Source organism: Panthera onca, chromosome B3 (assembly GCF_046562875.1).
Source record: "Panthera onca isolate mPanOnc1 chromosome B3, mPanOnc1 haplotype 2, whole genome shotgun sequence".
Lineage (NCBI taxonomy): Eukaryota > Metazoa > Chordata > Mammalia > Carnivora > Felidae > Panthera > Panthera onca.
Genome location: NC_138344.1, coordinates 37677289 through 37694179, shown reverse-complemented (window position 1 = coordinate 37694179; position 16891 = coordinate 37677289). Strand labels below are relative to the sequence as shown.

The following is a 16891-nucleotide window of genomic DNA, read 5'->3' as shown; positions in this document are numbered from 1 at the left end:
TCAGGTGTACAACATAGTGAACTGATATTCTTCTTTATTGTTTTTCTTAATTTTTTAATGCTTATTTATATTTCACGGATAGAACATGAGCAGGGAAGGGTTAGAGAGAGGGGGAGCCACAGAATCTGAAGCAGGCTCCAGGCTCTGAGCTCTCAGCACAGAGCCCGACACAGGGGCTCAAACTTTGTAGCCATGAGATCCTGACCTGAGACGCTTAACTGACTGACCCACCCAGGCGCCTCAATATTCTTCTTTTTTTAAATAAATCCTTATTCAGTTTTGAGAGAGACAGAGAGTGGGGGAGGGGCAAAGGAAGAGGGGGACAGAGGACCCAAAGTGGGATCCGCACTGACAGCAGCACGCCCCTCGCGGGCCTCGAACTCATGAACTGTGTGATGATGACCTGAGCTGAAGTCGGATGCTCAACTGACTGAGCCACTCAGGTGCCCCAATAGTCTTTACTTTTAGTGGATGGCGAAGACGTTTTTATGAATTGGCAGTGCTCCGTGCATTGTGGTCTGGCTGATCAGGTCCAGGTTTTCTCATTAATTCACTTAAATATTTATAGCCGGGAATCTGAAGTCCTCAAAGAATTTTAACTTATGTTCTTGTCTTCTGATTCTAAATGTTTGAGCAAAATCTTTTTAAATGAAAATGAAAATATCCCTGAGAGAGATAATAAGCTTTAAGTCATTTAAAGCCTAAATGGATTTCCTTTTCCTCTTATCTATTGAGATAGCCCTACCATCCTGTTCGCTTTATGTGTTCTGTTTATGTAGAGTTGGGCTCTGAATAAACATTTAAAAAATAGAGAGTAGGGGAGCCTCTTCCTCAAAAAGCGCACAAAACATTGGTTGGCTGCCATTTTGATCTGTCTTGGTTCTTATGATTGAAATTCCTTTGGGTTCCAATTTGTCCTAAGGAGAACCGTTTGGGCCTAATGTCACAATAGATTTTGGTTGAGGGGCGCCTGGATGGCTCAGTCGGTTGGGCGTCAGGCTTCGGCTCAGGTCGTGATCTCACAGTGTAGGTTTAAGCCTCGCATCCAGCTCTGCGTAGAGAGTGGAGCCTGCTTCGTGTTCTGTGTCTCCCTCTCTCTCCCTGCCCCTCCCCCGCTCATGCTCTGGCTCCCTCTCTCTCTCTCTCTCTTTCTCTCAAAGCTATATAAACATTTTAAAAATTAAAAAAAAAAAAAAAAAAGATTTTGGTTGATAGTCCTCAGTCGCTGATCTATTAGGAAAAACTTGCATGGTCTCTACTCTTTCGGTTCATTTTGACCCTGAAAAAATTTTTGAATCCAGGATCTGGGTGGTGGCATAGGGGAGATACTGAGAGATGAGCACATATTTTCTGTAAAGTGCACCTTAGTTTTTCTTGTCAAATTTAATAAATTTTCAGTCCCCTTAGTATTTCTTTAAAATCCATAGAGGGAAAACAAAAGTAGAGACACGTTTACCAGAAATCCCTTAATCATTCTTTTTCACTGATTACAAAGGGTAAATGAATAAACAGCTTGGATCTCTGAATAGAATTAAAAAGAAAATTTGCAATGTCTGGGTTGGAACTTGCAAAATTACTTTCTTCTCCCTTGAATGCAGGCATTTTCTGGCTTTGGGCCAACGGAAGCATAAGTTTTTATCAGTAATTTAAATAGATTTTCGTATTAGACCTGAAAATGTTGCCTTTTTAATTGAAAACTTATCAATTATTTAAATTGCTAGCAGCCTTAGGCTGTTAATTTTATGTGTGCCATAATAATGGCATACAGTGGTTTTTGATACATGTGACACAGAGTATCGCATCGTGGTAAGGATTTGTCATGACAATAAGTTGTCGTGTGCTGTTAAATAATAACCAACATATTAAACCCAAGTCTGTTGTCACACATTAGTACCATTTTATGTAAGTTATTTAGAAGTTGTATTCTTTTCTTCATTAGATATATTTTTAAGAGATAATGAGAAGAAAACAAAGCTATAATAAATTGTCTTTTAAGAAAATGTAAAGTAATTTGGTCTCCAAGGAGATATTTAATGTATTGAGAGAATCCAGCAGCCAAGTGTTATTACAGCACCATTGTGATCGCTCTCTGCGTTTTGTTATGAGTTTGTGTTAATCAACAATCTGTTTTTATAGCGTAGTTTCTTGTAAGTTATGTTGTTAGAATATTCCACTTCTGGGATCATGGCTTTTCCTCTGACACTATTGTATCTTTTTAATTCCTCCATAAAGTATTTTTTTAATTAGAATCTGAAATGCTTTATTAGGAAAAAAAGTACACCCAACCTACATATTCTGAAAACTAAATACCTGATCATTGCCAATTATTTAAAGGACCTTGTTAAATATTCCCTTACTATGGTTTACTGTTGTTGTTGTTGTTGTTGATGTTCTTGTTTCCCCCTCTCATTTTCTGGGAAGATTAAAGACGGAATGTTGCTTCTCTCCTTCCGTCTTTTTGTATTCGTTGTCTGGCAGAGCTGGCTTCATTTCCTTTCAGCATCAAACAGCAGTGCTGGGCCTTGTTTATTGATTCATGTGAAGCTTTATCTATCACTGAGACCTGGTTATAGGAGGGGGTTATTTTAAAGTTAACCTCTGCTTTTGGGTGACCTTTCATTAAGAAACCCAGCAGTACATCTTGTGTTTGTAAATGGATTCATACTTGTTTCTGCTAAATCCTGTGTCTGGTACAGGATTTATTACACCCAGTTCTCTCGATACCGAGAGGCTTGTATGAGTGGAGCACAGTATTAACAAGAGTAATTTTCTTCATTTTGCCCATTCTGTCTCTTTATACCATTTTTCCACGTTGCCAGAAGAGTATGGGACAAGTTTAACTGTAATGCCTCCCATTATGCAGAGACCTTGTGTTTTACTGGAGTGTAAGTATTCCCTTTGGTATACTTGACCATAGTGTACCTTTTTAGATGTTGGGTACCATGAGGAAAAATACTCCTTGACCTCTGTAGCACCTTGTAAATTGGGATATGATTAGCTTTATCCAAGTATATATAATTTGGAGATTGCCTCTAAAATCATGCAGTTACCCAAGTAGAGTTGGAAGGAAGGGAGCCTTAGAAGTCTTGTCCAACTGTTTCATTTTGTAGATAAGGAAAATGAGGCCCACAGAGGTCAGATTCAGTTGGAGGTCAAGTTGCCAGTGAATGGGAAGACCCTCAGTGTCTTTACTCCTGGTGGTTTGAAATGATGTTTTTGTTTTGGCGTCTGTTGAGGTCCTGCTGAGGAAGCTTTGCAAATACTTCTTTTTTCCTGATATCAAAAAAGAATGCTGTTTACTGGAATGTTAGTGTGCCTGAGTTTGAATAGGAATGTAGAAAATACTTTGTGGGCTTTTGAAATTTTAAAGATTTCATCCGTATCTATAGGCTGAGTTTTACCACAAAATTTGTTGCCCACTTAGGAGTTGAACATTTAACAGCATCAGGGCCTTTGCTGTTGGGAAGTTTTCTTCAAAGACCAAGAGGTTGGAAGCTCATTTTCCACCTGGTGCATTTCAATATGCTCCATGTTAAGTAGGCTCTGCTTTGAACTTACTTTGTACCAGCAAAATCAGCTCAGTCTTCGGTGAGTGGCTGGCTCCCTACAAGTGTGGCTCACCCACACAACGGTCATGCAGCGTGTTCTCCTGGGAGGGTGGGGAAGTGGTACAAACAGTGAGCGAGCTGAACCAAAGGAAATAAATACATAGTTTTGGAAATTACTCTTTTTTTCTTAACTTAAAAAATGACATTCTCTAAGCTGCATAATATCTTGCTTTCTCATCCTAGTCAAAGAATAAAACTTTTGTTCAGAGGCAGATTATTTTAACTCCCTTCTCTGTGTTGCTTGGGACATGTGGATGCCTGTGAAATAGTGACAAACATGCGGTAGCTGCTTAGTTAGCTCCGTTAGCCCCTGTTGTGAAATATCTTGGGGCATCTTTGCTTGTGAGGAACAGAAGCATACTGGAGTTTTCATCAGAACAAGGGGCTTATGTGGCTCTGGAAGCAAAGGAAATCTCCAGCCAGCATAAGCAGGCCTCAGCGGGGGTGCCACCAGGGCACTCTGGGGTGCTTTGGACCACCAGTGTTTTGTCATTAGCATGGCTTTAGTTCATCTCCGTGGAGGGCTCAGCGTAGGCTATGGGCTGTCTGGTTCCTCTGGGGTCCCGTGTCCAGGCAGTTGGCGTGAGGCAGTAGAGCCGTGCGGTACCTCAGTTAGCCCCTTGGGGGGGCTCTGGCTTGGAGCTTGTCTTCAAAGGAGATGTGGGCTGCAGGGGAATGATGGACCTCTAGCAGTCGGACTGCTTTGGGGCATACCCAGTTGACTAGGCCCTTGTTGGCAGCTCTTAAGGAACCTCTGTTCTCTTAGGGCCATTCTTACGGGAAACAAGAGGGATATTTTCTACATATATCTGAAACATCAATGTAAATATGCTACAACACAGTAGGGTTAGAGAGATTCAATAAATTATCAATCTAGGCAATGTGTCCAAAAAGGTATAAATTTAAGTAATAGAAAATTTCAAAACAAGTTGCTTCTTTCTATGTTTCTCTGTTACTGTTACTTATTATATGTTCTTTACTCATTCCCATCTGCCTTTTTATTTATTCTTTTTTTTCTTTTTTTGAAAGAGAGAGAGCGAGCACACACACGAGTGCACAAGTGGGGGAAGTGTAGAAGGAGAGGGAGGACCCCCCGATGCAGGGCTCAATCTCATGACTGTGAGATCATGACCTGAGCTGAAATCAAGAGTCAGGTGCTTAACAGACTTAGTCAGGCGCCCCTATTGATTCATTTTTTAATAGAAGTTGAGGGGCACCTGGGTGGCTCAGTAGGTTAAGTGTCCAACTCTTAGTTTTGGCTCAGGTCATGATCTCGTGGTTCGTGAGGTTGGGCCCCATGCCGGGCTCTGTGCTGACAGTGCGGAGCCTGGTTGGGATTCTCTCTCTCCCCTCTCTCTCTGCCCCTCCTCACCTCGTGTGCTGTCTGTCTGTCTGTCTCTCTCTTTTAAAATAAATGAACTTTAAAAAAGTAATAGAAGTTGAGCAGTAGGCTGGATCTTTATCAAGCATTCTTGGAAATGGATGGCTAAATAAAGTGTGAGAGAATGTCACATTTGGCCTGCTCCCTGCATGGCCTGATGATCCTGTTTTAAATTTTTTTTTTTATGTTTATTCATTTTTGAAAGACAGAGAGATAGAGCACGAGCAGGAGTGGGGTGGAGAGAAAGGGGGACACAGAATCCGAAGCAGGCTCTAGGCTCTGAGCTGTCAGCACAGAGCCCGACACAGGGCTTGAACTCACAAACCATGAGATCATGACCTGAGCTGAAGTCGGATGCTCAACCGACTGAGCCACCCAGGCGCCCCTGATGATCCTGTTTTAAGTGGCAGATTCCCTTATCTGTGGGGGATAAGATCCAGGATCCCCTCCCCCCCACCCCGTGCAGGCCTGTGACTGTGGATAGTACCAAGCCCTATATATACCATGTCTTTTCTATGCATACATATCTGTGGTAAAGTTTCATTTAAAATTAGGCATAGCAGGTGATTCACAACAATAACTAATAATAAAATAGAACAGTTACAACAATATACTACAGTGAAAGTTATGTGAATGTGGTCTCTCTCTCTCAAAATACCTGATTGTACTATACTCACACTTCTTGTGATGCCAAGAGTTGATAAAATGCCTACATGATGGGATGAAGTGAGGTGAATGACGTAGGCGTTGTGACCTAGTGTTAGGTTACTATTGACCTTCTGACAGTATGTCAGAAAGAGGATCATTTGTTTCCGGACTGCCTTTGACCACAGGTAACTGAAACCATGGAAAGTGAAACCACAGATAAGGGGGGACTACGGTATTTAAACTTCTTCTTTAGAAGTGCAGCAGAATTGCTGCAGCCTAGAAATCAGATGAAAGGTTAGTGTAGACACTGCCCCATGCTAACCATGTGGATGACTCTGAAAGCTCCATCCAGGAGGTTCCTACAAGTTTTGGACCCATTGCTGAATACAAATTTAAACTCCTTCTGCCAACACACATTACCTTAAACTTAGCCAAGTTGAAGTTCATCTGCCATCGGCTATCCAAACCTCTTTTAAGACCATCTGGGGCTCCCTAATGTCCTTTACGGTTTTACTATTCAAAACAAACAGTGTTATCATTAAGTGTGGCCAACTTACTGTCTTTTTCACTTCCAAATCATTAATAAATGCATCCATCCAATAACATTAGCCTATAAATAGGCCCCAGAGTTGTTCCCTGTTGACCTTTTCACTGTAAGACTTTTCATTGTGATTTTCTTTCTCATCATCTAATCTGTCCGTGACCATGTGGGGACCCTTGGTCTAGAGTCCAAGGAAGAGCGTGTGTACGTTGTAGTACCTCAAGGCAGGGGCAGTGAGCTATTGAGAAGTGGGGGGATCTGGAGCCAGATCCGTAAATGCAGTTATTAATTTGGTATTCAACCAATAGATTAGTTTTATATGTTATTTTTGACTGCTGGAGCAATTGTGTGCTTCCTGAGAGGTCAGCGTCCATAGAAGGAAAGCCTCTCGATGTAAAGTATAAGAAATAACCAAAAGAAAGTGTAACTGAGGACGCACTAAGTAGTGTTCTAATTGAATTTGTATCCATTTAACAGAGTTCAGGTTGTTGGGCTCTTCACTGGGAAAACTAATAAATTAACTATGGACTGCAAATAGTTGGTTAGTTTATTGATTATTGCTGTAATTACTGACTGAGCTACCTATAATGGGGTATGCTTGCAGTATTGACTGAACAGGAATGTGAAAATTTTATCATGAGTAGGAAAAAACCAGCATACTTATTCCTCATAGGTTGAAACACTGTACTGTTAGAAGGTATGTTAAGGAGAGGTTTAGGAAACTGTTCTGTTACGTGTATAGAAGAATAATGTATAAACCTGATTTGATGCGATTTGATATCTAAGACTTGCCACCGAGTAAGTTAGGAGGTATGAGCAATGAAACGAGCTGCCACGTCTCTATCAGCTCCTGTCTGCCTCCTTCCCGTAAACATTTGTGGAGCACTCTTATGTGTCAGGCACAGTGCCGGGCACTGTACAGCGTCACTTCTTAGGTTTTTAGGGACACAGGCCTATTTGAAAATGTGAGGAAAGTTGTTTATTCTCTTCCCAGAAAATTGACACAATGCAATGTTTCACATATAATTTCAGGAATTTGAAGGCTCTCCTAAGGCCCATATAGACTCCAGTTTAATACCTCTGCAAGATACAAGAGGTATTACAAGACACTAAAATACACAAGACAGGGCCCCTGCCCGTGATTAACTTCCAGAAGAAAAATAGACATGGTTCCTTATAATACCCTTTTAATTATTTTATTATTTATAGTACCGTAGTAATGGAGGGAAAGGGAGGGGCACTGACTCAGCCTTGATAAGCAGTTCGTTAAATCTACCTCTGTACTTGGTCTAACAGTGATCTTGTTTGGGGGTTTCTGTGTTACCCTATTGTTACGAACGCTTCTCTTCTATGTACTGTTGCCTGGAAGGGGGAGATTCATAGCCCTGTGCCCTATTTCAAGATTCTTTTCAGGTACTTTATAGAAGGTTTCCCATATACTGCTTCCTTTGATTTGATCTTCTTAATACCTTTACGAGGTGAGCAAGGCAGGTATTGTCCCTATTTTTATAGCTGAGGCTACTGACGCACATAGTGGGTGCCTTTCTTAAGGTCACACAACCAGTAAACGTAGAGCTAGGACCTGAGATCACTCACTGATTTGCTCACTTATTTGTACAGCCAGTTTTTTTTTAATTTTTTTTTTAACGTTTATTTATTTTTGAGACAGAGAGACACAGAGCATGAATGGGGGAGGATCAGAGAGAGAGGGAGACACAGAATCCGAAACAGGCTCCAGGCTCTGAGCGGTCAGCACAGAGCCTGACGCGGGGCTCGAACTCACGGGCCGCGAGATCATGACCTGAGCCGAAGTCGGCCGCTCAACCGACTGAGCCACCCAGGCGCCCCTGTACAGCCAGTTTTATACTATAAATACGTATGGGATAGCAGCTATGTGGCCAAGTGCTATGCTAGGTGGTGCAGGTACAGTGAACATATAGTTCATTCCTTCAAGGAGCCCATGGTCCATTCAGGGAGATTAACAAAAAAGCCAACAGTGTTCAATGTGGGAGGATATGAAAACTCATAATTGCCAGGGAGAGTGATAAGTGCTCTAATATGCTTAAGTGTTAGGTGCTCTGTGAGCACAAGAAGGAGCACCTGGTGTAGCTTTGGGGACAGAGGAGGCTTCCTGAAGAAGGTGGTGTCTGGATGGAGTAAGCTGGGACAAAGGGACAGGGAAGAGAGAACAGTGTGTCAGAGGCTCAGGTGTAAGGGCAGCTGGTGCATTCAGGAGGAGCTACCTGGGATTCAGTGTAGAACAGACAGGGAGGCAGGAAGGGTATGACATGAGATTGGGAAAGAAGGTGGGCTAGACTATGGAGGGCCCAACCTTGGGGAATTGAGAAGCTAGGAAGATGTAGGGTTAATAAAACCGGTGTTGATTAAGTATGGGGAAGAAGGAAAGAGAGGTGGTCTGGCTTACCTGCAGCTATCTGGCTTGGGAAACTAGGTCATTGTGATGTCATTGACCGAGACAGGGAGCCCAGGTGGTGGAAGATGGGTCTAGGGCACGAGGGAGGGTGTGAAAGGTAGAGACCTGTTGAATTCGAGAGGCCTCTGGATAACCAGTTTGGTATGTTCCGAATCTTAGGAGAGAGATTTGGGCTGGAAATAAAGATTTGTGATTCATCAGCTCCTAATTAGTCTCAATGACTCCTCTGGTAATTGAAACCTTTGAAGTGGCTGAAGTTAACTCAAGGAGAGTATAAAATAAGAAGAGAAGGTTGATGAAAAACCATGGGGAGCTCCAGCATTTAAAGGAGGGGAGGAGAAAGAACCACTTACAGGAGACTGAGTTGAGTGGGCAGAGAGGGAGGAGGAAAACCAGAGGGGGTGCTGAGGAGGGAGGGAGAGGTCACCCGTCAGCGCGGTGCCATGTGTCCCCAGTGTGTGAAAAGATCGGTGACATGGCCGAACCCAAACAGGGTGTAACTAAAGAAGCCACTCTCCCCACCAGCTCAGCAGTCTGCCCAATAGCCCAATTTCTTTAAATGTTTTGAGGTATGAGAAATAAGAGGTAACTGACCTTTGGACTCTTAAATAGTAAACGTACATTTTATGTTCTGAGTACACGAAAGAAGTATTTTTGTTGCTGTTGTTTACCGATAAACCTTTTGTTTCATCTATGAACGATACTCCCAGGACAGGATAGGGTTGTGAGAAATTAAATGAATAAACAGAAATAGCTCGTATTGAGCCTAGTACACAGTAGGTGGTCTATAAGTGGTTGTGTATGTGTGCGTATCTCCCTATGTCTCTGTCTCTCTCTCTCTTTTAATAGAGAACTTGTGCCTTGTAAAATGAAACGGTGCTGTTTGGGAACTCAAGTTTTTTATATGACAGATTTCCATGAAGACAAAAAATGTTGTAATTATTGACTGAATTGTGCTGTTGGAATTAGAATTAGGTTCATAACAAATAGGAACACTGTTTGATAAACTTGCAAACAAAACAAGCCAAGAATTGTACTTGCTATCCCCTCGTTGAATCTGGCCCTCTGTTTCAAATTAATTAGATTTTTGGATAACTGTGCTAAACTTTGTCACATCCTTATTAAAATTGTTTAAGGATTTTGAGGAACATCTCAGAGGGACTCAAACTAATCTGAGTCTGGTACTGGAGATTCCATTAGCAATCACAAAACTGATTAATCTTTTACTCCGTTAGCTTATTGATTATTGCTGCAATTACTGCACGTAACGGATTCTGCCAGGAACACCAGCAGAAAACACATTTTATGACTGCTGCTGAGGTACTCAGTCTGAGCACGATATTTTGTACTTTTTACACATAGCTATTTTTGTATTTTTAACTGGGAACACTTCTATTCAGAAAGTGCTGTTGTTTCAATGGTAAGAGGTTCACTTTTTAATTTCTCAAACACCAAGAATACATTACAGTTGGCAAAGTGCCTTCAGAAATTTCTCTTGCTGCTGTCTCGTTTGGAACTTCACGGCCACCCTGTATAATGGACCAGCTATCTTTACTCTCATTTGGAGGAAACAAGGGTTAGGTAGCAGAATCAGAATTATTTCAGTCAGTAAATATTTATTGAACACCTGCTATTATGCAGCTCTGTGTTAGGGATAATAAGAGCCAGGATAGGATTATAAAGATTACGTTTAGGAAGTTATTTGGATAGCTTCAGATTATGCCCCCATTAATGTTAAAATGGTCACTGTTACTTTGCTGTCCAAGCCATGTTAAGTGTCTTGGCATAGGGGCACTTGGGTGGCTCAGTTGGTTAAGCTTCTGACTTCAGTTCAGGTCATGATCTCACAGCTTGTGAGTTGGAGCCCCCGCGTCGGGCTCCGTGCTGACAGCTCAGAGCCTGGAGCCTGCTTCGGATTCTGTGTCTCCCTCTCTCTCACTGCCCCTCCTCCGCTTGCACTGTCTCTCTCTCAAAAATAAATAAACATTAAAAAAATTTTTTTTAAGTATCTTGGCATGTAAGATTTAGCTTTTTATTTGTTTGGGTTTTCTTCTTCAATTTGGTTTGGACTGTTAGAAGTCATTGCTTGTTTTATCACTATTGAGAACAAAATTGGAAAGGCTCTCTTTAAAAGGAGAATATCTAAAAACACTGAGAGATTGCCTGGATCTGGAAATCCCTTGCTCCCCAGCTTCAGTGCTAGCCCGTCTGCCCCTCAAGTGAGTCTCCTGGCACTCCTCTGGCTGTGTAGCATCTTCGTAATCCGAGGGGCGGCCACTATTTCCTTGCCCAACTTATGTGCTGGGGAATGGCCACTCCCCACATCGGGGCCCTGTGAGTCCCCCAAGTGCCTTGCTCGTCTCACTGGGCAGCACAGGCGCACACACGGCCTGTCAGGACTGCTCTGGGCCGGGAGGTATGCGTGGCCCCGTGCCATATCTTCGTCCCTTCGAGAACGCTCGGTATGTGGCAGCCTGAGCTCTTAGGCCTGGTGCCTCTTTGCCAGCCCCACCCTGGCCCTCACAGGGCCTGCTCCTCAGAGTTGCTTGTCTGGAGTGGGCCCAAGCCATGGGTTTAATTACCACCCTTTACGGTGTGCTTCTGATGCTGAATTACTTTGCTGTATGGATCACAAGATTCTCTGTTAATACAAACAGAGATCAAACCCAGTATTTCAGCAGGAAAAAAAATGTCCCTTGGATTTGGAAGAACTGTGGAAAACAAAAAGGAAATGCTAACTACTTGCTTTACAGATACTGGCAAGTGGCACACTTAATATCATTACTGTGACTGTGTTAAAGGTAGCATAAAGAGATGGTTATACGTGGCCGAAAAATTTGTGCAATGGTTATAAACGTATGTATAGTTTGCCAGTTGATTTGGCACAGGTCTGAAATGAAAGGGAAACCAAATTTATTTATTTATTTTAGGAGGCAAATAAATAAAGTTGGAAAACAGGTCAATTTCATGCATGCAAGGTTTTATAGTAGGAAAAAATGCATTGCACCTGTTCTGACCCTTTACATTTGAGGTTATTTGTTTTCAAACTTGACCCCAAGCACCAGTTTCAGACAACTCTATAATTAATTTGTTAGACAAAGCATAAAGATATTTTATTCGTTTTGATTTCTAGGACTGTAGTGAAGTAGTAACTGAAATTACTAACCTATTGTACATAGCAGTTAATTAAAGAAAAGCATTAACTATAGGAGAACACCGCCACTGCTGTTGTCTTGTATCAGTATAAAAAGGCAGTAATTTTTTTGACAGCCACTGATTGGAAAGTTGCTTGCAGCCTTCCAGAACCAAGGGGGTACATGCTGTGGATCAATAACCGGCAAATTTCCCATTAAAAAGAATACCTGAGCAATGTTCCAAATAGCCACTGGCATCTTAATTTTCCATGGAAACCTCAAATACTTGTGTGCCGAGGACAAGTCATTTTTGGACAATTTTTCCAGACTACTTGTTAACAGTTATTGCTGTCCCAAAAGGTTGACAGCCTACATGATTGATATTTCATTTACTTGTCATCACTGTTTGAGTAATGGCGAGCGGTTTATTTCTGTGGTTTTAAGGAATATAGTCTCCTGAATGACATTCGCCTTGGTATGTATTCCAGAGCGTGTGTCACACATGTTTATGCCGTGTGTATCTAGGCTTCTCCGTCCACAGAAGGAGAGGATCAGTTTCCTTTACACTTTGAAAGCCCTTGGAGAGGAGGATACACTTGTATCAGCCCACAGCTATCAAAAATTCACTTCACTTTGTTTGTTTTCAGGACAAAGAGCCTTAGATTGTTAACTTGTGATTCCCAAGATGATGTAGAATCACATAATTCCCTTTATTTTGTAAAAAAACAAAAACAGAAACAAAACCCTTGATTTTGTAATGATTTTAACGTACGTAAAAGCACTAGGAAGATGTGTCTGTGTCTGCTAAAGAAGACTTTTTTGGAATGTCAGCAAGTAATGATTATCAAGGAAGAATGTCTCCCAAATGTGGCAGTTACATAACGTGTATGTGGTTTTAATATAGAAACAGCAAGAATGAAAGGAGAGTTCTGCTCTGTGTGTGACAACCCACAAAACACAAAATCAGTTGTTTTCATCGTTGACATTTTCTACTTTGTTATTTGTCACGTGGTAAAAGAAGTGAGGGCACAGAAGCCGTCTCCAAGTTCGGTGGACATATGCTCACCAATTAGCAGATTAAGGAAAATGGGAATCAGACCATAATATAGCCTGGTGAATGAATTTGTGTTTATGAAGGAGTGTGAAAGCTTTTTCACTTGGAACTTTATGTTTTGTGCCCAGAATTTTAAAGTGAAATTTGATCTGTGCTAAAGTGTTTAAAAGACTGAAGCATGAAAGGTATGTTTGCTTAAAACTGAGCTACCTTTCTGTCATATTAATCCTGTCATCTTTGGACAGGTCATACCTTGTTTGCTTTTTCCACAGTCTATGATTTAGATTCCCGTTGTGTGTACATTTTTAACACAAATATGTATAATGTTTGATCTGCCGGGCACACAGGTCCAGGGTAGGTGGGAAGTGTCTTCATTTTGCTTTGCAAAACCCAGAGAAAAGAACAAGAAACAATTTGAGAAGTTTCCACTGAAAAGCTTTTTGTGTCATTTTTAATACATGTCATTTTCAAAATATTTCTTGAAATCAAATAGTAAATTCTTAATCAACATTTTTACTTTTAAAAACAAACGACAAAGTGGAGGATAGCATTATACTGGACTTTCAATGCTGAATATAGTCGTTTTTATGTGCAAATAGGACAAAGTATTCTCAAGGCTGATATGTATATACCAGCAATTTACAAAAGTACTATGAATTAAACAACCCATAAGTGTCTGTTCCAGTATTCATACATTACTGAGTAATCTCTTTCTATAATCTCTTTGCAGTATTATTCCACAGTAATGGAACAGCAAGTAAATGGACAGTTAATAGAGCCTCTGCAGATATTTCCAAGAGGTAATGTTGAACAAATTCTAATCAACAATGATTATTTCAGTAAACTGTTTCATCAACAGTTATGTTTTCCAAAGGTTTAAATGCACATAACATGATGTTTAGCTCTTAATTTGAAAAAACAAAAGAAGTATTCATTATCGTGGGGATTGCAGGCTGTATTATAGTTATGGCAGATAAAATATCTAATTTACTAGAGTAAATTAAACTAACTAGATTGTTTTTTGTTTTTGAAGTACATACTTACATTCGCTTAAAGAACTCTTTGGGGGTCCACATGGTTTCTAAACCAAGGCAAATGAATGACTTTAATTTCGGATATTTATAAATTGTGGCTCATGATGGTAGCCAAAGCTGCTGTTAAGGAGAAAGCTTTCAGCTAGTGCAGAAGCGAAGATGTACTGTGGGGTTTTAGGAGAGAAATTTTGATAATGTTTAGTCCTTGGTTTTTTGGGGTGACATTTTCCAAATAATGGAAAATCTTCATAAATAGGAATTTAATTGTCAAGTCTCCCAAAAATATTAGCTGATGAGAGTAAGTTTTGGTGAATCACCAAGTCAATTAATATTCCTTTTTTTCTTTTAGATTGGCAGTACTAGCCGCCTATCTGATATGATTGATCAACTGTATATTAATGTTTCCTCAAAATTCGAAAAATAGTAGGGGCGCCTCAGTGGCTCAGCCAGTTGAGCATCCAACTTTGGCTCGGGTCTCACGGTTCATGAGTTTGAGCCCCACATCGATTGGGCTCAGGGCTGACGGTGGGGAGCCTGCTTGGGATTCCCTTTCTTTCCCTCTCTGCCCCTCCCCCACTTGCACACATGCACGCTCGTGTGCATGCACTCTCTCAAAATAAATAAACTTAAAAATTTTTGAATCATAGTAGAAAAGAACAGTTTAATTATGTAAACCATTAAGTCTTTCACGCATGATACCTTGCCCCACTTGGAATTCATATTTTTTTAACTGATGGAGCAGATAAGGAAATGCTCCAACTTTTTTAGAAATAACTTAATGCTAAGTGAAATAAGCCATGCAGAGAAAGACAGATACCATATGTTTTCACTCTTATGTGGATCCTGAGAAACTTAACAGAAACCCATGGGGGAAGGGAAGGAAAAAAAAAAAAAAAAAAAAGAGGTTAGAGAGGGAGAGAGCCAAAGCATAAGAGACTCTTAAAAACTGAGAACAAACTGAGGGTTGATGGGGGGTGGGAGGGAGGGGAGGGTAGGTGATGGGTATTGAAGAGGGCATCTTTTGGGATGAGCACTGGGTGTTGTATGGAAACCAATTTGACAATAAATTTCATATATTAAAAAAAAAAAAATTAAAAATTAAAAAAAAAGAAATAATCTTGTCTTTGTCAACTGATACTGTACAGATAATCGTGGTATGGGTTTTTCAGTTAACCATTCTAGACTTTCATTACCTGTAACTCTTTGAAGTTGAATGGTTCAGTTAACCAGTAGACTCTAATTTACACTGATCAAGTCTCCAAAGGCAGCTGATGTGGCCAGCCCACAAGAAGGTCTGGGTTCAAGGGTAATGCTTTTCTAGTGTTAAGGTGGGCAGTGGGATTGGGAGTACTTAGTACATTATTAATGATAATGCATTAAAGAGCTAAGTAAGTAAACAAAATGGGGCCATTGATAGTGTCTGTGAAACAAAAATTAAGATTAATCCAATTCTGTTGTACCTGAAGACTAAAAATGAATTAAAAAAAGAAAAGAAAAAGGAATGTTGCCATTTCTGTGCATTAGGCCAGTGACAAGGATGCAGATTGCTTCTTGTTATTTTCAACGATGGGAGAATTGGGCAAGTTTCACAATTGTTTCTCCACAAGAATACTTTACCAGTGGAAAATTTCCATTAATTGTTTCCCTACTTGACATAATAACTCTTTTGTTATAGCAAACTCTAGTACAGTAACGTGGAAAATCATAGTTCCAATGCTCTGGGTCTTTGTTGTTTTTTCCCCCCTCCAATAAAAGATTTACTCTTCTTCATCCAAAATCTTTCAAAGTTTTTTTTTTTTTCTTTTCTTTCATGAGCAGTCCTTTTCAGTCTTCTTGTCTGTACCATTGTGCCATCTCTCATGGCAGTGACAACCTTTTTTTAGACATCTGCTCTGTTCAGGCAGTAATATTCCTTTAAGTGTTATCATTTCTCATTTTTCTGACATTTCTGTCTATTAGGTATTACTGATTCCATTGTATGGATGAGAATATGTAGGTTCAGAGAGATTAAATAATTTCAGAGTCCACAACAGCTTTAAGTGGTTAGTATACCTTTTGAGTAAGAATTTTGTTTAAATTATAATTTGCTTAAAGTGGAAGGGCATATAAATGAAAATAATCATGGAGTGTGCTTGGAGGCAGTCTGCAGGGGGTTGGTAAGAGTGTAGAGAATAGTACATTGTAGGGAGAAGATACTTAAAAGAAGACAGTATATGAGATATGATTGTCGCATGTAGTCCTAGAACAGACCTATTAGGCTCTAATAAATTATTAAATAAAGTTCTTCCAGGCCATATTAAAATTTTTTTTTTAGTTTATTTATTTATTTTTGAGAGAGCAACAGAGAGTGAGCAGGGGAGGGGCAGAGAGAGCGGGAGAGAGAGAATGTCAAGCAGGCTCCGCAGTGTCAGCACGGAGCCCGATGTGGGGCTCGAACTCACAAACCATGAGATCGTGACCTGAGCCGAAACCGGGAGTCAGACACTTAACTGACACCCAGGTGCCCCCATATTTAAATTTTTTTAAATATGAGATTCAGTCTCCCTATCTCTATGGTTTCTTGGATGTTATTGTACGACTCTGTTTATTGTATTCTTGCTTTTTGCTTACCTATATTTTATTTTTATTTTTTTTAAGCTTATGTATTTATTTTGAAAGAGACAGAGACAGTGTGAGTGGGGGTGGGGCAGAGAGGAGAGAGAGAATCCTGAGCAAGCTCCATGCTGCCAGCACAGAGTCCAGTGCGGGGCTCGAACTCACAAAACCACAGGATCATGACCTGACCTGAACCAAGAGTCAGATGCTTAACTGACCAAGCCACCCAGGCACTCTACTCTGACTTACCTATATTTTATATAGGTAAATGTGATTACCCAAACTTAGACAATTAAGATATAGACATACTGGACAGATTGACTGGGTTAATACTTAGTTGTTTAGAGGCCTCCCAGACCTTAGTTTCTTCAGTCAAGCCCCATGCTACAAAGAATCTCTAGACTGAACAAGTGAGAAAGATAGGAGAAAACGATTTTATTCTAACCTCAGGTGTTCTCATTC

At 40.6% G+C, this 16891-nt stretch overlaps 1 protein-coding gene and 1 long non-coding RNA gene across 15 annotated transcripts in view; one reads left to right on the top strand and one right to left on the bottom strand.

Moving 5' to 3' along the window:
- The window catches only part of LOC132670442 (uncharacterized), a 33076-nt gene extending 24342 nt beyond the window's left edge, over positions 1-8734 (bottom strand). Inside the window, exons 1-2 of the long non-coding RNA XR_009606675.3 lie at positions 8604-8734; positions 6058-6150 (exon numbers count right to left, since the gene is read on the bottom strand). This is a non-coding gene — a long non-coding RNA (uncharacterized LOC132670442). The remainder of the gene's footprint in view (positions 1-6057; positions 6151-8603) is intronic.
- MAP2K5 (mitogen-activated protein kinase kinase 5) overlaps positions 1-16891 on the top strand; it is a 270908-nt gene that overhangs the window by 25050 nt on the left and 228967 nt on the right. For all 14 annotated transcript variants that reach the window (XM_078448784.2, XM_078448783.2, XM_078448782.2 and 11 more), the window contains exon 4: positions 13531-13600. In XM_078448784.2, coding sequence (XP_078304910.1) covers positions 13531-13600 — 70 coding nt within the window. The remainder of the gene's footprint in view (positions 1-13530; positions 13601-16891) is intronic.